The 21,953-nt window shown below is 43.6% G+C and overlaps 2 protein-coding genes across 2 annotated transcripts; both read right to left on the bottom strand.

Annotated features, from left to right (window-relative positions):
• Nucleotides 1–58: 58 nt before the first annotated feature.
• LOC115748964 (glucan 1,3-beta-glucosidase-like) lies at nt 59–3,442 on the bottom strand. The gene is made up of 8 exons (XM_030685627.2): nt 3,014–3,442; nt 2,754–2,906; nt 1,825–2,022; nt 1,368–1,532; nt 1,128–1,297; nt 887–1,042; nt 469–815; nt 59–382 (listed from the first exon to the last, which is right to left on the bottom strand). Exons 1-8 carry the CDS (start codon nt 3,176–3,178, stop codon nt 201–203), a joined length of 1,536 nt encoding a protein of 511 aa, XP_030541487.1. The 5' UTR covers nt 3,179–3,442; the 3' UTR covers nt 59–200.
• A 3,878-nt stretch (nt 3,443–7,320) lies between these two features.
• Nucleotides 7,321–10,258, bottom strand: LOC115749017 (probable glucan 1,3-beta-glucosidase A). The gene is made up of 8 exons (XM_030685706.2): nt 9,904–10,258; nt 9,694–9,813; nt 9,408–9,596; nt 9,123–9,281; nt 8,621–8,790; nt 8,168–8,323; nt 7,729–8,081; nt 7,321–7,629 (listed from the first exon to the last, which is right to left on the bottom strand). Exons 1-8 carry the CDS (start codon nt 10,090–10,092, stop codon nt 7,448–7,450), a joined length of 1,518 nt encoding a protein of 505 aa, XP_030541566.1. The 5' UTR covers nt 10,093–10,258; the 3' UTR covers nt 7,321–7,447.
• Between the last annotated feature and the right edge of the window lie 11,695 nt (nt 10,259–21,953).

Here is a 21,953-nt window from a genome sequence, read left to right as displayed (position 1 = left end):
ATGGAACAAAGAGTTTTGCAACTTCATATATTATAGCAAGTCTATTACAAGTTACGAGAGTCTCATGCTTAGTATTACCCAACTGAAAATTTTCACGAAAGACTGAAAAATACGAGTTTTTAAAGGTAATTAGGTATTAAATCACGCATTTATTCAACTTTAGAATAGTTGGCAGCCATCTGGAAATCCGAGAGTAACGTCTAAAGCTTAATGTAACCATTCTTGATCATCCATTCCAAGCTCCAATGGTCTCGTGCGCACTTGAGAGTCCAATAGGCCCATCCAAACGTGGCTCTGCCGTAGACTTCCAGTTGAGCCGCCGCAAACTTTTGGTACTCCTCTTTGGTTGCTCCGTTCACTGTCCACTCCACCACCCATTCACCTGCAATTTCACATCACTCTCATGCGCATTAGCAAATCGCGAACATTAATTGGTACGCTAATCTGATTTCACCAGTTTGAACTTACCCACAAATGTGAGAGGTCCATCCGATGTAGCCACACGGTCCAACTGGGCAACCCTATGCTCGTATACGTAATCGAGGTTCTCTTGGACGGTGCCGAATTTCGTCCTGAACAGAAGGTAGCAATGCATGTCCACGACCGTCCTGTCCAGGCCGCTCGCCACGGGGAGCAGCAGCTCAGGGCCGGAGGGTCCGAGCACGCGCGACATGATCACGTAGGCCGTGGGGGAGTGCTTGCGGACGGCGGTGTGCCCAGCCCTGTAGTACTTGGCGACGGTCTCCAGAGGGAGCGTCTCCCCGAGCGGCTCGTTCAAGAGGTCGACGGCATAAAGGCTCGGGCTCTCGGTGTACCTACACAGGCAGAAATCGAATCACTTCCCTAGCACTCGGAATAGGGTTCGAACCGCGAATTAAGCGATTACCGCGAAGTTAGGAATTCTATGACATGGAGGGTTTGCTGGATGGTGTCGTCTGTGTGTCCCCATTCCTGGAACCCATCTCTTGACGAGCTGTGCTCCCAGCCATTTTGGGAACCAGGTGCTGCGTGCAGGTCAATTATGACCTTCAGCCCGTATTTCCTGCAGGTAAGAAATTCAAATGACATGTTACGGATTGCTCCTGGATCTGATAAAGATGAAGAGAAGACGGTGGTAATAGACTCACTCCGCCCAAGAGAAGGCGCTGTCCAGAAAGGCCAAGGACCCGCCGACGTAAGGCAGCGGAGGGTTCGGGTCGCTCGCTATCCACCAACCCACCGGAATTCTCACGGCGTCCAACCCATTCTCAGCGACGAACTTGAGATCGTCTTCCACTATGAACGTACTCCAATGTTCCTGTTATCAATTCATACCCTTTCAATTAAGTTTTGCCCGATTTCTTTTGACGGATTTTATAGATACTTACCCTCATGACTTTGGGGGCTTCTTGGGGTCCGAGACCATTGGTGACTTGGTACTCGCCTTCCAATCTTTTGGTGAAGCTCATGACAAACACAGACGGGTCATCGTCTCCCCACGCATCGCTCTCGTCGCGTCGACAATCAGCCGACACTCGTTCCTCCGTCCTCACCTGCGAAAACAGTTTGTACTACCATGACCGCTCTTCTTTCTTATTCATTCTCAATCTAACATACTAATGCATAGAGAACGATCTTAATCTACTAAATTCGTTTGTAACATGACACGACGGGCTAGAACCGTAACCGTAACCGAGTGACTCGTCAAATAAATGGACCGTGATTAACGTCCAATTCGGTAGACCAGTTCTAACGGATCATGCAGTGATTTCTCAACCAGTCTTGATAGATCCAGCATTAGTCTTGTGTAAAGATCTAGGAAAATGGAAAGAGATTGATGATGACCTGTAAGAAGAAGCCATTGGAAGCTTTGATCCTAACGCGGCTTGGATCGTCCGGATTTCTCACAATCTCGAAGGTTTCTGGTGCTCCTGGTGAATAGCAAGTAGCCACCAGCTCGATCCCGTCCCCACTGGAACCGAGGCCGACGAATTGCTTGTTGGCGACCCTGAAGTTGAAGAGCGTCTCGCTGATTCTCCACAGCTACATACACAAAACACAGCAGATCATCTGCAGGTCAATGAAAGGAGATGATCTTCTCTGAAGATGACACTTCATTCCGAGTTGAACGATCTGAGTTCTACTTTACTGACAGGTTACATTGTAATTGCATCAGTCCCGTTCCTAACGTTGTTCGATGTTAGTCCCCGTGAGATAACTCCAACAAAATCCTGACCGTGTGAGACGTGAGCCGAAACCCAGACGGCGGTAGCCCAAACATGGAATTTATCATCGCTTGGTGTACAAGTTCGTCGTTTAGGGTGCGTATGGTAACGCTCCAGAAACGCGTATGGTAAAAAAGTGTTCCCAAAGTGTTCCGGGAACACTTTTCAGAAATGGGAACACTTTTGGAGCAGAAACGAGAAACAAGAAATACTTGTTTCTTTGTTCCCGGAACACTTTTATCAAAGCTTTTGAACACATTTTATAATGCAAGAGGAACACTTTTTGCAACCCTCTGTTCCTGGACTACTCCTTCACACTTTCAAAGACGACGACTTTTTATCAAAGCTTTTGAACACATTTTTTTTTTGTAGTTACCAAACGCGTTTCTGTTCCCAAAAATCGTAGCCGGGAACAGAAACAGAAAAAAGTGTTTCTGTTCCAAAAGTTGTTCCGGGAACAGAAACGTTACCATACGCACCCTTAACCGCCGGACTGAAGGCAGGAGTTTGCATAGCCTAAGGTTATTTGTCTTCTTAAAGCTAACTCACCCTGAATGTCTCCCAACCGGAACCAGAACCTGCCTTGGGTTTGGAAACTTCACTCGTCCCCGTGCTGTTGGCGACTACCCGGCTTCCTCCGCCAGACTCCGCGCAGAGAAACTTCCCGACCGTCATTGATTGGAACTGAAGTCTAGTCCCATCCTACACATTATGCACGGTTTGAGAGTCAAGAAAATCGTCAAAACCAAACGATTCACCGATCAAAAAAAGCGACGAAAATGCTAAGGCAAGCACGTGTGGCACGGTACCAAGAAGTCCTTGTTGGGGATTGCATCAAAGAGGGAAGGCTTGATCCATCCTTCTGTGACAAGCCAGCCTCCCAGATTAACTGCTCTTATTTTGGGGTCGTGATTCTCCTTCTCTTGATCGGAATGGCTGCGGATCGATCGGACCCCATTGCTGATGACATCCATGGCTTTCTCGTTTCCTACTCCCCCGTTCAAAATCAAGACAAAACAAAACAGCAGCTAGTCATGCAACCGGTTGTCCCAAAAGGAAAACACAAAATCTGCACTGGACATGACCAAAACATATCCAACACTACTCGTGTAAGAAATGTTCATGTAATAGAATTTCGAAATGGTTTAAGGAAAGATGCAATGCGTGCTTGCACGATGGGGTCGAGTCGAGTCGAGTCACTCACTCGATTAGCTTCAAAGCTGAGTCGTCTGCGGGTATGATGTAATTTTGCCGCAAGCTAATCTGTCTATTTATGCTGAGTGATCTGTTCTGCTCCACTTGATACGGAATGCTTTTCTTTAAAATTTTCTCGCGACTTGACTCTGGTCAACCTCCCCGTCCTTCGCACGTTAATGTTCCTTGTGCTTCGGGCAAGACAGTGATGTTGCAATTTTTCCGGACAACGAAATAAACTCAAGGCAGGTTCACATTCATCTTCTTCTTTGTTTAATATATAGATCTAACGGCTCTTCCATTGTCCATTTATGTTTCCCTTTCCAAATAGGACTTTGTTAAAGAGTGCTCTTAAGACCCTCATTAAGAAATTAAGAAAAGGGAAATGTTTTCCTTAATACTGTCGGGGACGGTACAATTTCAATCGTAAATCAACACATTATTACAGCGTGTTTTGCATAAAGCACCCATTGATTGAGATATCACATGATCATAAATAACGTGATAGTCTTGTCGACTAGCAAATCCCTTAAGACAAGATAGTAATGTTCCAACGTTTCCGGACAGCGAAATAAACTCAAGGAAGGTTCACTTTCATCTTCTTCTCTATTTAATATATAGATCTGACGACTCTTCCATTGTCCATTTATGTTTCAAGGAAGGTTCACATTCATCTTCTTCTTTGTTTAATATATAGATCTAACTATTCTTCCATTGTCCATTTATGTTTCCCTTTACAAATAGGATTTTGTTAAAGAGTGCTCTTAAGACGCTCATTAAGAAACTAAGAAAAGGGAAATGCTTTCCTTAATATTGTCAAGGACGATACAATCTTAATCGTAGATCCATACATCATTACCAACACCGATACGCAACACGTGACACCACATGACATGATACACCGACACGTTATTTTCAAAAAATAGAGAATTTCGATACATTAGGACACGTGTATATTAAATGTAAATTTTTATATATACATAATAAATTATCATGTATAAATAAAAATATCGGCAGTGATTTTTTTTTTTTTCTTATGTTAAGGATTCACGATTGAATAATTTTTTTTGGCTATATGGGTATATCATTTCTGGGATGACTGGATATATGACCGAGGTATATATGTTTTTGATAAATTCACATTTTGACTCAAAATATAGTAAAAATGATTAAAATTGACTACGTGCGTGTCGAAATGGCCTCTCGGGATGCTGAACTAGCGTGTTGATAACGTGTATCCGGCGTGTCTAGAATGCTAATCACATGCCGATCGCATATCAAAGAGTATCGGAGAGTGGCGAAGTGTATGACGTGACATTAATATTTTCCAAAGTGTATCCATGCTTCCTAGCTCTTTATCAAAAAGTCTTCCACCTTTCGTCAGCATGTTGTCCATTTTCTACATCCAGGTCAAGTCAGCAAGTCCGTTTCTCTCCTTTTATTCTATGAAAATCTTTCTCTCTCTCTCTCTCTCTCTCTCTCTAATTAACTTGTCGTTGCTTTCACTTTCACGTCTGCTCTGATTTCTAATTCGTGCGCAATAATTCCGAGGGACGAGTCCACATGAGCCCGGTGAATAACAGCCGTCGAATGATGTGAATCCTAAGTAGGACCAATCGACGCAACGGTTTAAATTCATTGAGCTCATAAAAGACCCGGACCATATGCAAGAACTTTTTCGTAAGTTATATATGTGAAATTTCTAGGAAATGGGCAAGAAGTGGTACAGCAAGAGGGGATCACTCGTACCCTTTAAAAAAAAAAATTCCAAAAAATTTTACTCCTATTATATTTTAGCCAATTCAATTTTATACTTTTTAATTTTGTCAATTAAATCACCAATATTTTAACACTTTGCCAATTGAATATATCCGATCAATTTTAATCAGAAATTGACGACCATAGTTGGGGTAAACAAAATTTTATAAAATTTTATATTTTTTTTAATTTTCTTTTTTGTTTTTCTTTCTTTCTTTTCCTTTTTTTTTCTATCAAGTACGGCGAGGGTTGCCGGCAGACCCGACCCTCCCGACCATTTGTGAGGGCTGGGGACCCTCATCGGCCACAATTGAGGGCTGCCACCCTCGCTGGAAAAACTCATATTTTTTTTTTTACAAAAATTATCTACATCAACATTGGATGTGCTATGTACGACGTCTAACGTCCACATCAGCGGTTTCCGATTAAAATTGATCAGATCGACTCAATTAGCAAAGTGTCAAAAGAATTAAAAAAAAATTCAAATAAAGGCTTTCAAGTGGTCATATCAATCTCAAAAAAGGGTCCGATCTCGTCGGCCAGAAATTTTTTTCGTCCTTTTTTTTTTTGAATTTTTTTCCCCTTTTTTTTCTTTCTTAAGAAAAAGAGGGATTCTACGCTTTTTGAGAAGCATCATTTTGTCCCGAACTCTTGGCATCGCACAGCCAATATATTTAAAGCAACTGTTACCCAAAAACACTTTTTAATGCCTGACACACGTTCATAGAAAGACCTCACTAATTGACAAATTAAGAAGAAGAAGAAGTCGTCTTAACGGACAAAAAGCAATCATTTTCGCGGGGCCGCTGCTCCCAATTATTCGACGGAATTCACACGTTTCGCACAAAATGGAAAAGTCTTAACAATCCGAGGATGTTTTTTTCATATCGTCAAATCGTATAATCGTGAGAAATTTCGGGATGCCCGAATCATGATTGCCGGGGATTCCCCGATCTGAATTGTTAGGATCACACGGTGTGAATTCCGAGTCATTGCAAAATGTAGAAGCGCAGCATTTGGATAGCTTAAGATAATCAGTTTCCGAGTCGAACAGAAAATCTAAGCTTAAATTCAGGAAAAATGATTTTTTCTTTGAAAAATTAAAAATTATTTTTCAAAATATGAACAGAAATTGTGCTCTGGGCATGGGAATCCTAATGCTCATTCTTAGGTACCCGGCATCTAGGACCGAGTCCCTGGCCCCAAGCCCATGACCCAATGCCCATGCCCAAGTCTATAGAGGCCGAGCCTAAGACCCTAGTGTCGATGCCTAAGTCTCTGGTGCTAAGGATTGTGTCCATCAAGCCAAGACCCCGAGCCTCGGTGCTCGTGCCCGCACCCATTGCCCCGACACTAGAGCCAGGTCCAAAAAGTTGGCACTCGAGTTCCTAGTGCCCGTGCCTGGGCACATCAAGGCCGAGGCTCCGGATCCAATGCCCATGTTTGAGTCCATCAAGGCCGGACCCATGACCTCGGTGCCCATACCCGGGTTCTCGGTGCCCATACCCGGGTTCTCGATGCCCATGCCCGAGTCCATCGAGGCTAGCTTGAGGTCTTGGTGGTTAGGCTCGAGTCCACAGAGGCTAGGCTTGGGACCTCGAAGCCTATGCTTGTGCCCGAATCCCCCTCGCCCGAACTATGGTTCATCGAGGTCACCCCGGGATCCCTATTCCTATGTTGAGCCCGAGTCCCCCACGCCCGCTCTCGAGTCCATCAACGCCGACGCTGGGGAACCCAAGGCCTTGGGTGCCCGAGCCCTAATCTCCGACAAAAGAAGCTAGTTACAATGGAAAATGTTTCGTCTATTTAGATAGATTTAGAAATTAACTTTCCTAATTTTTTGCATGGGTATTCCGTTGAACGGAAAGTATTTTCTGTTGGGCGAGAACCAAATAGATGAAAGTCCGAAAAATCAATATCCGAAAAATACTTTCCCCCAAACAAACGCACCCTCAAGTTGACATGTTGCAATCAAATTGACCCCGAAAAGAAGAAATCCAACTCTGAGAGCACCCATCGCTTATTTTCAGTGGAGCTATAGTGCGAAGACTACAAGCACCATCCGACACCGCAGCCCACGTTCTTGGCCCTGCATTTGCCCGTTCAGTGTTCGTTATTTCTTCTTCAGAGCTCCAATCAATCTTTGCTTATGGCCACGAGCCACTCAGGAACAGTAAAAGCTAATTTATTCCTCTATGATGCGCGCAGACCAAGGTCAAACAATTGATCATCACGAAAATCAACCACATGGGTGTAAATGTGCAGGAACATACCGACAAAAGTTCGAAAGATCAAAGCTTTATGTAACCATTGTTGATCATCCACTGAAGACTCCACTTGGTGTTGACATTCTTGAGTGTCCAATACGCCCAACCGAACGTCGCTCTGCCATACACCTCGAGCTGGGCCTTGGCGAATCTCTGGTAGTCTTCTTTCGTTGCTCCGCTCACTTGCCACTCAGCCACCCATTCACCTTCCACCCAAATTCACATATCAAATCAACAAAAGGGTTTCCTTGTCGTTAAAAAAAAGGGAAAAAAATGTTAATCGATGGCGTCGCCGTCGGACTTACCCACAAAGGTGAGAGGACCGTTCGCCGTGGTGACGTTATGCAGCTGCGCCGTCCTGTTAGTGTAGATGAAATCGATGTTCTGTTGGACCGTCATGTCGTCAAAGATGTCCGAGAACAGATTGTAGTAGTGCACGTCCACCACGGTCCCCGCCAATCCGCTGGCCAGCGGGAAGAGCTCTTTGGGATCCGAGGGCCCGAGGCGGTTCGACATCACTACGTAGGCGGTCGGGGAGTGCCTGCGCACCGCGTCGTATCCGGCCTTGTAGTACTTGGTCAAGGCATGGAGGGCTACTCCCGGGGAGAGAGGCTCGTTGATGAGCTCGACAGCGTAGAGGCTCGGGCTCTTCGCATACCTGCGAAAAATGGCATTTGGGAACTCCAGATTTCTATCTTTGCTGTGATAGTATTTGGTACAAAACGTGAGTTGAAGTTTTTTTACCGAGCAGCGAGGAATTCGATGACTTTGACCGTCTGCTGGATGTTAGCATCAGTGGCTCCCCACTCCTGAGATCCGTCCCTAGATGAGCTGTGTTCGTAACCATTCTGCGAGCCTGGTGCTGCGTGCAGATCAATTACGATCTTCACACCGTATTTCCTACCGAATTTACAGAAGCATTAGATGTGGTCAACGGTAGAATTTAGGCACGTTTAAAGCTTCTGTACATACACGTGGTAATACGGAAAAGAGGGCATCGTTCACTCGGTTATATCAAATCCAAAAGAAACACCCGGCTCAAACTCGTGATCTCATGAAAGGCAGAGCGACAGAGCGAACTCTTATGTCGTTGGGCTACCACGCTCAACGGTGAGACGAAAGCTTTTCGATTGTCTATCCAACACGTTGAATGTACTAACACGGTGAGGATAAAGGTGGGGATCATGTAGGACGTACTGAGCCCAAGAAAAGGCATTGTCGAGTGCGGCCAAGGAGCCGCCCACGTAAGGCGGCGGTGGGGTTGGGTCGCTCGCTATCCACCAACCCACCGGAATCCTCACCGCGTTCAACCCGTTTGTGGATATGAACTTGAAGTCGTCTTCCGCTATGAATGTGCTCCAATGCTCCTGAAAATCCGGCGCAACCGATTATGTGGCGGCATTTATTCAAGTTCAAGCATACGAAGAAGATCCTTTAGCCCAATTGGACACGTTACATGGTATTCAAGATAGAAGTCAACAAGATCGCTTCTCATTTATCAATTGAAATAATAGTATCAAGAAGAGATCGCCGCACGGATTGGATCGTTCTGAGTTGGACACGTTACTCGTTTGACCAATTTGGCATTTTTAGAAAGTAGAATTTGATAAGGAACAAATCTAAACGTCCGAAAATGTCACGAAGTGAAAAAAGTAAACGAGTAAAATGACGGCGCTCTTCTTAGTTCGTGGTTTCTTACCCTCATGACTTGTGGGGCTTTCTCTGGTCCATAGCCATTGGTGATCTGAAACTCGCCCTGCATTCTACCGGCGAAACTCATCACGAAAACGGAAGGGTCGTCGTCGCCCCATCCACCCTCCCCCTCGTAATTGGCCGTCACCGATACCTCCGTCTTCACCTGCCGCCGCCACCAGTATCGCACACCCATCTCAATACGTGATTTAAATCTCCAACCGGCAATCAACCCAATCAAACTGCCATGATGTGAAAAAAAAACAAAACTTAGAATAGAGCATCTTCTTACTTGCAAGAAGAGGCCATTGGGAGCTCGGATTTTCACTCTGCTCAGGTCCTCCGAATTCCTGATGATCTCGAACGTCGAGACGGGGGCCTTGGAAACGGCCACCACGTCGACCCCATCCGCGTCCAGCCCGACGAACTGCTTGTTGAAGACCCTGAAGTTGAAAATCAGTGTCCCGTTGATCCTCCATAGCTGCAATGGCAAAAACAAAAAGGTATACACGTCTTCTCAGTCATTGCTTTCGCTTCGGATCGAACGACTGAGTTCTCTCTCGATGCTGTTCTATCACCTTGAAGGTCTCCCATCCGGATGCGGCGGTCCGGTTAGCGACTACGATGGTCCCTCCCCCGCTCTCGGCGCACAGGTACTTCCCTACGGTCACCGATTTGAACTGAAGCCCAGTTCCATCCTAGAACATCGCAGCAAGATTCATCAATGAACATGAACAAAACGGCCGCAACGCATGGCGAATTTGCCGAAGAAAAACACAAACACGTACCAAGAAGTCCTTGTTGGGGATTCCATCAAACAGACGAGGCTTGATCCATCCTTCCGTGACTAACCAACCTCCGAGGTTGACTGCTCTCAGTTTGAACTTGGGATTGACCCTCCCATTAGCAAGAAACGGCGTGAAACATAAGCAGAAAACGCAGATCAAGAGAAGCTGTCTTGCTTCCTTCGAGAACATCGTCGTTCTTGTTTTGTTTGTAGTTTCTAAAATTTTGAAACCTCGTTTTCCTACGTTAGGGTAATAAATTGGAGAGAATATATATAGAGTGGTGAGAGAGAGAGAAGTCAAAACTCTAGAAACTTTTGACCAACGAGATGGGTTGACCTCGAAGGTTTGGACCTGGCAGCGGCTGTCGATCGTGGGCTTTTTTCCAAATTGCATACAAAAAAAAATTTATTTACCATTTTAGGGGAGAGAAAAGATATATGCCGTTTAGGGGTCCGCTCGGCGGTCATAACGCCGAGCGGCCGGCTCGGCAGTTTAACCGCCGAGCCGAGTGGCCGCTCGGCACTTCTAGTGCCGAGCACCTGTCTTGCTCGGCACTCATAGTGCCGAGCAAGACAGCAAACAGAGAGAGCAAAACTGCTCTCTCTGCACCGTGTCTTATTTTTTTTTTTTTTTTCTGCACGCTTTAGTGCGAGTTGAAATTCAACTCTGCACTAAAGCGTGCAAGGCTGAAGCAGAATTCTGCTCTGCATTAGTGCATAGCAGAATTCGCTCTGCTCTCTCTCTCCACTAAAGCGTGCGAGCACTTGGAGAGAGAGAGAGAAGCGAGGGCTGTGGAGAGAGAGAGAGCAGAATTTCTGCTCTCTCTCTCTCCACAATGGGTCTTGCTCGGCACTCACGGTGCCGAGCAAGAAAGGCATGCGAGAGAGAGCGTGCTCTCTGCATGCCGGCCCCTACCCGCTCGGCACTAATACTGCCGAGCGGGTAGAGGCCCCTACGGCACCAATGCCTTTAATCGGGCCCTGGCAAATGACGTGACCTTTCACGAGTGCTACTGAGCCTTCGGCTCTGCTTTAAGCAAAGCCGAAGGCTCTCCGTTGATAAGCTCATCTACACGTAAGCTCATCCACACAGAAGCTTCATTCTCCGCATTTCGCTCCTCCAAGGAAGTTCATCGCTCCTTTGCATTTTTGCGTTTCGCCTCTCAGAAACTCATCTCTTTCTACAAATCGCCTCCTCTCAGAAGCTCATCTCTCCTCTGCATTTCGCCTCTCCACAGAAGCTCAACTTTGCACCGCATTTCACCTCTCCACAAAACCTCATCCCTCTTTTGCTGAAGCCTCCTTCACAGAATCTCTGATTTTAAGTGATCCGGATATTAAGTGAACAGAGTGTGGAGTCCGCCGGGAGCCCTTCCCTCGCTTTGATTAACTTCGGCGAGATTTGTTCTTAATATCCCGACCAAGTTTTAATCGGATTCTCTAAGACGTCATTTCTTGTTTTCTTCTATATAGCTCACGAAGATTTTCTCATATCCCCTCTCCTCGGGTGCCTTTATTGATATTAGGGTTTTATTTTATTGCAAATATTTTTGTCATGTTTAAATTAAATTGGGACTTTTTTACTTTTGCAGAAGGCGAGAGAAAAGCAAAGCCGACCTTCTTACTAGTTTGAGCTAAACCTTGTTATAGTTATTTTTTGCGGTTTCGTAAGTATTGTTTTATTTATTTAATTATTATTTGTAGACCGAATAGTTGTAATGTTTACGATTTGTGGTAAATAAAAAAATGACCATAATCTCATAAGAACAAATTTTGAGGACTCATTTTTGCAACTACGTCCACATATTTATTTTGACGATTTTCAAATTTTAAAAAAGAAAATTAGGAGTGTGAAATGATTTTTTGGACAGATTACATAGTTAGAGATTGGCTTCTTTTTTGGGGCTTTTTCAAGATTGCATAAAAAAAATATTTTATTTACCAAATAAAGGGAAAAAAAACTTAATTACCTTTTAGGGGTATGCTCGGTAGTCTAGGTGCCGATCCGAAAATTTTTTTTTCGAACCGAGAAGCGGGGGCGGGATTTGACCCGGTCCCAAAAATATTTTTTTAATAATTTCAAAATTCGGATAATAGAAAATTACAAAATACAAAATGGATTAAAAATAAAGAAAAATCATAAAGACTTTAAAAAAAATGAAGGAAAAAAATATTAAGAAATTTGAGAAAATGGGAAAATAGCCACAATGATGTGGCCATAGATTATTTTGGCCGGTGATTTAAAAAAATGACGATTTTGCCCTTCCGGAAAATTGTCTCCCAAAAAATTCAAAAAAAATCTCAAAAATTAGGAAATGGCCACAATCAATCGGCCATGGACGATTGACGGCATTTTGGCCGACGAATTTTGAAAAATGACGATTTTGCCCTTCCGGCAAATTGTCTCCCAAAAAATTCAAAAAAATCTCAAAAATTAGGAAATGGCCACAATCAATCGGCCATGGACGATTGACGGCATTTTGGCCGACGAATTTTGAAAAATGACGATTTTGCCCTTCCGGCAAATTGTCTCCCAAAAAATTCAAAAAAATCTCAAAAATTAGGAAATGGCCACAATCAATCGGCCATGGACGATTGACGGCATTTTGGCCGACGAATTTTGAAAAATGACGATTTTGCCCTTCCGGCAAATTGTCTCCCAAAAAATTCAAAAAAAATCTCAAAAATTAGGAAATGGCCACAATCAATCGGCCATGGACGATTGACGGCATTTTGGCCGACGAATTTTGAAAAATGACGATTTTGCCCTTCCGGCAAATTGTCTCCCAAAAAATTCAAAAAAAATCTCAAAAATTAGGAAATGGCCACAATCAACCGGCCATGGACGATTGACGGCATTTTGGCCTACGAATTTTGAAAAATGACGATTTTGCCCTTCCGGCAAATTGTCTCCCAAAAAATTCAAAAAAAATCTCAAAAATTAGGAAATGGCCACAATCAACCGGCCATAGACGATTGATGGCATTTTGGCCGACGAATTTTGAAAAATGACGATTTTGCCCTTCTGGCAAATTGTCTCCCAAAAAATTAAAAAAAAATCTCAAAAATTAGGAAATGACCACAATCAACTGGCCATGGACGATTGACGGCATTTTGGCCTACGAATTTTGAAAAATGACGATTTTGGCCTTCCGGCAAATTGTCCCCCAAAAAATTCAAAAAAAATCTCAAAAATTAGGAAATGGCCACAATCAATCGGCCATGGATGATTGACGGCATTTTGGCCGATGAATTTTGAAAAATGACGATTTTGCCCTTCCGGCAAATTGTCTCCCAAAAAATTCAAAAAAAATCTCAAAAATTAGAAAATGGCCACAATCAATCGGCCATGGACGATTGACGGCATTTTGGCCGATGAATTTTGAAAAATGACGATTTTGCCCTTCCGGCAAATTGTCTCCCAAAAAATTAAAAAAAAATCTCAAAAATTAGAAAATGGCCACAATCAACCGGCCATGGACGATTGACGGCATTTTGGCCAACGAATTTTGAAAAATGACGATTTTGCCCTTCTGGCAAATTGTCTCCCAAAATGACGATTTCGCCCTTCTAGCAACCGGCCCTTAGGCCTATTCTAAGACATTTATTTCATTTGATATATTGATAGTGGGTATGTTAATTTGATAACGTATATGGGACAATATTTAGGAAATTGTAGTTTAGAAATAATTTCTAATTTATTTAAATCTCAGAATGTCGTCTACATCTTTTGCGATTGTGCGCTGGGGAGGCACAATAGTACGAACCGAATATGGAATTGATTACGAAGGCGGACAATCTACCATGTTCGGGATGGCAAATATATCGACATTTGATGAGTTACGTGTGTCGATTGAGAGCGCTTTGAATATAACAGGAAACCAGTATATTCAAACAATGGTGTATAGATATCCGTATGTAACAGGCAATTGTGTTACATATAACATTACGGAGGTCCATGATGATGCCACGATTACGATGATTCAACAATTTGCACTTCAGCTGGTGGTACGGGGTTCTTGCGGTTCTATGCAACTGTAGCAGAACATCAATTGAGAGATGATTTCGCAGAGGAAGCTTCGAATGTTGGTGAAGATGATGATGGTCTACATAATCAGCACGTGCGGGCCGATGATAATGCCGATAATGCTGCTGATGATGATGATGATGATAATGCCGATAATGCTGCTGGCGATAATGATAATAATGCCGATAATGCTGCTGATGATGATAATAATGCTGATAATGCTGCTTTTGCTGGTGATGATAATGATGGTGATGAAGAAGATGATCCTTGGATCGACTCCGATGACAATGACGAAGAAGATGTCGGATGTGAGAATATGGAGGCTTACTATAATACGCAAGTACAAGCAATCCCATTTTGCCGTTGGTACATCCACCGCCTTATTCGGAGAGATCGACTTTGACATGATGCGGGACGACACAAGAGCCAAGCCGGGCCGTATGCTATTTGATCCATCAAAAGAATTTGATGTTGGCATGTTGTTTCCATCACGGGACGCGGTGCGGTTGGTCTGCGAAAGAGTACTCCCTTAGGAGAAATCAAAATTTTCGCAGCTTATTTGACAAAGAAAGACGAATATGTGATAAAGTGTGGCAATTCAAATGGATCGTGTGGTTGGAGGCTCCGCGCGATTGCTAAATCGGGTGGCATGTTTTGGAAAATAAGTAAATATAATGGGCCACATACATGCAGTTCTCCGCAAATGTCACGGGATCATCGGCACCTTGACCAAAAGTACCTCTGCAGCCAAATAGAAGCAATGGTCGCCGCCCAACCAGATATCAAAATCAAGCCACCGATGGCGGAGATTCAAGATAAGCTGCAATTCGAACCTACTTACCGTAAAACCTGGAAGGCCAAACAAATGGCGATCGCCGGACAATTTGGAGATTGGGATGAATCATACGGTAGGTTGAGGACGTGGATGATCGAAATGAAGAGTCGGAATCCAGGTTCACATTTTGTGATCGATGATCATATCAACCTAGATCGTGGCTGCACGATTTTGAACCGGATGTTTTGGATTTTCAAGCGGACGATTGAAGGCTTCAAAAGTTGTCGTCCTGTGATTTTTGTTGATGGTACATTTTTGTACGGAAAATACGAAGGAACCCTCCTTTGTGCGGCCTCCCTTGATGGAAATAATCATATTTTCCCGCTGGCATTTGCTGTAGTCCATCGGGAAAATGTTGATAATTGGACTTGGTTTATGAATCAGTTGCGGAGATATGTCACTAGGAGAGATGATATTTGTGTAATATCGATAGACATATCGGTATTCAACGAGCAATGGAGACGAACGGTGGCGTCCTCCACATGCCCACCATAGATATTGCATTCGGCACATTGCCAGCAACTACAACAAACACTTTAAAAATGCCGAAGGCAAAAAACTTATTCGGATGGCAGGTAAATTCTCGAATTTGTAAATTTTAAGAAAATACGTATGGAAAAATTTGAGTACAAAGTACTAATTAATGTTGTCTTGTACAGCTTACGCGAACCAACGTCGAAAGTTCGACCAATTCATTAGCCAAATTAGGGAGTTTGATCCAGCCACGCCTACATGGTGCGATCAGATTCCAAGAGAAAAATGGACAAAGGCTTATGATGAAGGGAGGAGATATGGATCGATGACGACAAATTTAGTCGAATCGGTCAACGGGATCTTGAAGGGTTTCCGTGGTCTACCAATAGCACCATGGTCGACAAGATATTCTATCGCTTGGTGCACTATTTTGATACGAGAAGAACAATGTATAGGATGCGAGAAAGACAACCAGTGGAAATATACGGAATTTGCCGGTGTCACGCTCCGAAGAAAACGTCAAAAAGCAAATAGGCATGTCGTCACGTATTTCGACTACGATAGAGGCGTTTTCGAAGTGACAACCGGACGTGACGCATCCAGAGGTTCGGGGGGCCACAAACACATAGTGCGCCTACACTTAAGAACGTGCACATGTGGGAAATTTGAAGGATTGAAAATCCCATGTTCACACGTCATGGCAGCATGTCAAGCGTATGGCATTGATTACGAACCATACGTAGATGAATTCTATACTTTAGAGAAAACCCTTCAGTGCTATCGGTATATGTTTAATCCGTTGGGGCATCTTCATTACGAGCTTGAACCCGAAGAACCGCCATTAGTGCCGGACCCGAGTCGTATTCGGAAGAAAGGAAGGCCCCGTACATCACGGATCCGGAATGAGATGGATCGGAGAAGCGCGAGCGATAGCTCTTCGCGAAATCATTGCACACACTGCGGAAAATCAGGGCACAATAGGAAAACTTGTGCACATAGATCGGCCGGAGAGTAGATCATACTTGCTCGATCCTTATGTATTTCATTCCTATGCGTTGTAAGGATGATCGTATTTCTATGTTATAAAATCTCTTTGTCTTCCCAAGTCATCAAATGAATATCTTCATATGGGAAAAAAATTGTATCATGAAATAATTTCTATGTTATAAAATAATTTCTATCGTTGTATCGATCCTGGGAAATCAACGAATAACGGATGTTGGCGCGTAAAAAAAACACGGGGCGTGACAAGTATCATGAATTTTTGTAATGTTATAATATCACAATTGCACGATATTTATTCAGTTTATGTGTTTCATGTTATATATACATATGGAAATTTGTTGTAATGTTATAATATCACAATTGTGTAGATATGGCACGTAGTACTTACATTCAGCCGGGCCCAGAGGATGATTCCCTACTTATCGGGCGGGCCGGACATAGATCTCGGGCTATATGGGACGCTAAGGTAATTGAAGATTTTTCGGTTGATCTGTACTTTGTAACAATATCATCAAAATTGCCACTAACTGCTCATGTTACATGTCACAGATACCTCCGACAGAAGCCCTTCGATGTCGGCGAGCGATGCTACACGTAGGTGATCTTGATCCGCGGATAGTCCCGTATCGGCAAGCTTCAGGATTTTTTGGCGTTTATATGATGGGATTCGTGCAGCTGGATTGGCACTTAATTACTGCATTGGTCGAGCGGTGGAGGCCCGAGACCCACACCTTCCATATGCCGGAAGGTGAATGCACTATCACGCCGCAGGATATTGCAGTGCTGACAGGCCTTCCTATAGATGGACGTGCGATTACGGGCCCTAGTGTTCCGCATTGGCCCACCGTATGTGACGATCTACTCGGTGCTCACCCGGCCCGATTGCGGAGCACACAGATCGGTTTGAGCTGGTTGAGACAGCGCTTTGAAGAGCTTCCGCCGGACGCCGATGACGTCGCTATAGTGCAGCATTCCCGGGCTTTTATTCTCCGTCCGCTAGGAGGATCTATTTTCTCGGACAAATCAGGTGCCCGAGTTAGTTTGCTGTTTCTTCCATTATTGGCGAACCTTAACGTCCCTACGCAGTATAGTTGGGGTTCAGCGGCACTTGCATGGTTGTACCGAGAGTTATGTCGTGCAACCGACCTAGAGACGAAGCAAATGGGCGGTGCCTTACATATACTGCAGCTTTGGGCGTGGGAGCGCTTCAGATGTGTCTCCCCATCCTTGACGGTTGAGGTTCCTTTAGGACTTGCACCTTTCGGTAGTCGGTATGTGATCTATTATATTTTTAGTTCGTGCGTTATTAATTCCTTCCAGTGCGTATAATATAAGAAAATTTAATGTTTTTTGTTTATGCGGTTGGAGTCACGGTCGAAGTACGACGGAGATCCCCACGCATACGTTGGTACATCTGCGCTACCAACTTGATAGATTGGCATCCGAAGATGTAAGTAATGATAGCAACAAATGAGTTTAATATAATGTTAGCTTTTAAATTAATTCTTCATTTAATTTCATATGTTTTATTATGATAACAGATTATTTGGGAGCCCTATGGTGGCGACATTCTGGAGAATGTACCGACTTACCGCTTGCGGGGACGGGATATTTGGAGGGCTCGTGTGCCACTCATCCGTTTTTGGATAGTTGAGTGGCATTATCCGGATCGGGTACTTCGCCGGTTTGGTATGCAGCAGGCGATACCTACTCCTCCCCGCGATTACACAAGGTTGCATGATATTGACAATAGGCCACCCGGGAAGGATTGGGCGGCTAAACACGGACAATTGATCGCTATATGGGACAGGCGTACCGAATATGTAGTCCATGCTGATCCCGCCACGGAGGAACTCCACTTTCACTCGGGATATATGGAGTGGTTCCGCAGACATACACGGAAGTGGATTTCTATTACCGGAGCTGCAATGGGTTCAATGGTTAGTGCAAATACTTTCAATTTAATTCATTAACTATATTTTTACTAACATAAGTTATTGTAATTTTATAACATTTGTTGCTTGTCATATCATTACCAGGGTGATGGCGTGGAAGAAATCTTACGTATATTAAATTCACGTCCATCTCGTCAGACTTTGGGAGATGTGGGGAGGATAGCTAAGGCAATGCTATACGCCCAGCATGAGGAGAGACGTCTCACGATGATGCCACCACCCCAACCAAGCAACTACGGCGGCAACCGTTGGCCCTCACGATGATGATCCGCCCGAGCCTGTTCGGTCGACCCGGAGGACTCCTCGAGGTCATGTAGTTGGCGATGCCGTCCCTTACACTTTCGAGTATCATACGACGGATTTCGCTCCGGGTTTCCCTCCAGGATTAGACCAGACAGGTTTCAATGTTGGATTCACCCCTTTTGCCGCCCCATTTCCCGAGGGATCTACTTTTGCATTTCCCGATCCATGAGACTCCGGCTCCTTCTCCTACTTCGTATGTACCCGATTTCCCTCCTTTTTATTCAAGCTTCTCTACAGAAGGATATGTACCGTCCGGGCGGGGCATATTTTCACAAGATATGCCTTCATCATCTACACATCCTCCTCGGTCGGATCCTCCTCCTCGGCCTCCTCCTCGTCCGTACAATACTAGAGCCGCCGAGCACCGAAGAGAGCCACGTTGCGGAACAGGAGGTCATGTAGGAAGACGACATCGTTAGTACATGTAATTGTGACAATCCGATTATTATCTATTATGAAAATAGCATGTTTTTCATATATCTCAAGACTTTCATTTTATAAATATTCCGAATTAATTACACTAATAAAATAAGCTTCAAAAGAAACAATTTATAAATAAAATAATAATTATTAAAAACTTAACAAAAATAATGATTTCCTTTTTAAAAAAACGCCGAGTAGAACAAAACGCCCTGAATCGTCCATGACCAGTTGATTGTGGCAATTTTCTTTTTACAATTTTTTTGGGAGACAATTTGCTGGAAGGGCAAAATCGTCATTTTCTAAAAGTCGTCGGCCAAAATACCCTCAATCGTCCATGGCCGATCGATTATGGTCATTTACTAATTTTTTAGATTTTTTACAATTTTTTTGAAAGACAAATTGCCGTAAGGGCAAAACCGTCATTTTCTAAAAGTCGTCGACCAAAATAACTCGAATCGTCCATGGCCGGTCGATTATGGTCATTTACTAATTTTTGAGATTTTTTATAATTTTTTTGAAAGACAAATTGCCGGAAGGGCAAAATCGTCATTTTCTAAAAGTCGTCGGCCAAAATACCCTCAATCGTCCATGGCCAGTTGATTATGGTCATTTACTAATTTTTGAGATTTTTTATAATTTTTTTAAAAGACAAATTGCCAGAAGGGCAAAACCGTCATTTTCTAAAAGTCGTCGGCCAAAATAACTTGAATCGTCCATGGCCGATCGATTATGGTCATTTACTAATTTTTGAGATTTTTTATAATTTTTTTAAAAGACAATTTGCCATAAGGGCAAAATCGTCATTTTCAAAAGTCGTCGGCCAAAATACCCCCAATCGTCCATGCCAGTTGATTATGGTCATTTACTAATTTTTGATATTTTTATAATTTTTTTAAAAGACAATTTGCCGGAAGGGCAAAACCGTCATTTTCTAAAAGTCGTCGGCCAAAATACCCCCAATCGTCCATGGTCGATTGATTATGGTCATTTACTAATTTTCGAGATTTTTTATAATTTTTTTAAAAGACAATTTGCCGGAAGGGCAAAATCGTCATTTTCGAAAGTCGTCGGCCAAAATACCCCCAATCGTCCATAGCCAGTTGATTATGGTCATTTAATAATTTTTGAGATTTTTTATAATTTTTTTAAAAGACAATTTGCCGGAAGGGCAAAACCGTCATTTTCAAAAGTCGTCGGCCAAAATACCCCCAATCATCCATGCCACTCGATTATGGTCATTTACTAATTTTTGAGATTTTTTATTATTTTTTTAAAAGACAATTTGCCAGAAGGGAAAAATCGTCATTTTCAAAAGTCGTCGGCCAAAATACCATAAATCGTCTATGGCCGGTTGATTGTGGCCATTTACTAATTTTTAAGATTTTTTACAATTTTTTTGGAGGACAATTTGCCACAAGGGCAAAATCGTCATTTTCTAAAATTCATCGGCCAAAATACCCCGCATCATCTATGGCCGATTGATTGTGGCTATTTATTAATTTTTGAGATTTTTTACAATTTTTTTGTAGACAATTTTCCAGAATGGTAAAACTATTATTTTTTAAAAGTCATTGGTCAAAATACCCCGAATCGTGCATGACATGTTCATTATGGCGATTTTTGACATTTTTTTCAATTTTTTTCGAATACAATTTGCCATAAGGGCAAAATCGTCATTTTCAAAATTCGTCGGCGAAAATACCCCGAATTGTCTATGGCTAGTTCAATGTTGCCATTTACTAATTTTTCCGAGCTTTTATAATTTTTTTAGAAAATAATTTCTTACGAGGACAAAATCGCCGGGCCGGGATCGGGGCCGGGGGTGGGGAGGGGCGGCGGGGGGCGGGGAAGGGGGGAGTGCAGAAATTCTGCTCTCTCTCTCTCCACGATCCTCCGCACTCTGCTCTCTCTCTCTCTCTCTCTCTCTCTCCAAGTGCTCTGCACGCTTTAGTGGAGAGAGAGAGAGAGAGCAGAGCGAATGCGCTATGCACTAATGCGGAGCGAGTGCACGCTCCGCACCGCACGCTTTAGTGCGAGTTGAATTCTGCTCTGCACTAAAGCGTGCGAAAAAAAAAAAAAAAAATAAGACACGGTGCAGAGAGAGCGGTTTTGCTCTCTCTATTTGCTGTCTTGCTCGGCACTCATAGTGCCGAGCAAGACAGGTGCTCGGCACTAGAAGTGCTGAGCGGCCACTCGGCTCGGCAGTTAAACCGCCGAGCAAGCCGCTCGGCGTTATGACCGCCGAGCGGGTTCCGCTCGGCAATAAGACTACCGAGCGGACCCCTAAACGGCAAATAACTTTTCTCTCCCCTAAAATGGTAAATAAATTTTTTTTTGTATGCAATTTGAAAAAAAGCCCGTCGATCGTTTCCTAGTTTTGATAAGAAAGACCAAATTAATCCGCACGAACGGCAACGGCAACTTTAAAGATGAGCCGCGAGCATAAAAATTGTTCCATAACGCATCAAATGTCAAATTTAGGACTTGTCTAATACTCATGCGACGTGCATCGTGACGGAACGAGTGAATCGTACTCCAGCAATTACATTAAATGTACCTAACATTGTGGCTCCATCGTAAATTGATGTTAATGTACAGAGTATTGTTTTTAATTAGCATCTCCTGCGAGATAAGGAAATGAACAGACCCAAAATTTAACTTTTGTTTAGCCATTTGGTCAAAGGGTCCTACAGTCAAATGGAACCTTGAAATTGGATCCCATCATGTGGCCATAATGATCGACCGCCGATCACCGAATTATGGTAAGAGACATTTAGTTAGTGGGACAATGACACCATTAGTGGGCTCGAATGGAGAATTAAGGGCAAGTGGTGGCAATGGCGGTGACGACTCCACTTAAGCGCCGACAAGGCCTATCGAGTATTTGCATGCCTCTAACCGACCAGGGCATAGCCGCCGCCGCCGCCGCCTCCGATTGAAGCCTGCCCGCATGGAGACAAAGGGAGAAGAGTTGGAGAGAAGTGGTGGCACACCACCCGGGTTGCATGAAGTCGGGGTCGAACGACTTG

This window comes from Rhodamnia argentea, chromosome 2, assembly GCF_020921035.1.
Source record: "Rhodamnia argentea isolate NSW1041297 chromosome 2, ASM2092103v1, whole genome shotgun sequence".
Taxonomy (NCBI): Eukaryota; Viridiplantae; Streptophyta; class Magnoliopsida; order Myrtales; family Myrtaceae; genus Rhodamnia; species Rhodamnia argentea.
This window is presented reverse-complemented; position numbering and strand designations above follow the sequence as displayed.

Excerpts from the sequence above, each read along its gene's own strand:
- LOC115749017 (XM_030685706.2), bottom strand. The coding sequence starts at position 10,092 with ATGTTCTCGAAGGAAGCAAGACAGCTTCTCTTGATCTGCGTTTTCTGC. Across the intron at positions 9,597-9,693 it reads CCGGATGGGAGACCTTCAAG|CTATGGAGGATCAACGGGAC; the intron begins GTGATAGAACAG and ends TTGCCATTGCAG. Across the intron at positions 8,082-8,167 it reads ATCGAATTCCTCGCTGCTCG|GTATGCGAAGAGCCCGAGCC; the intron begins GTAAAAAAACTT and ends CATTTTTCGCAG.
- LOC115748964 (XM_030685627.2), bottom strand. The coding sequence starts at position 3,178 with ATGGATGTCATCAGCAATGGGGTCCGATCGATCCGCAGCCATTCCGAT. Across the intron at positions 2,023-2,753 it reads CCGGTTGGGAGACATTCAGG|CTGTGGAGAATCAGCGAGAC; the intron begins GTGAGTTAGCTT and ends TTGTGTATGTAG. Across the intron at positions 1,533-1,824 it reads CCAATGGCTTCTTCTTACAG|GTGAGGACGGAGGAACGAGT; the intron begins GTCATCATCAAT and ends CTGTTTTCGCAG.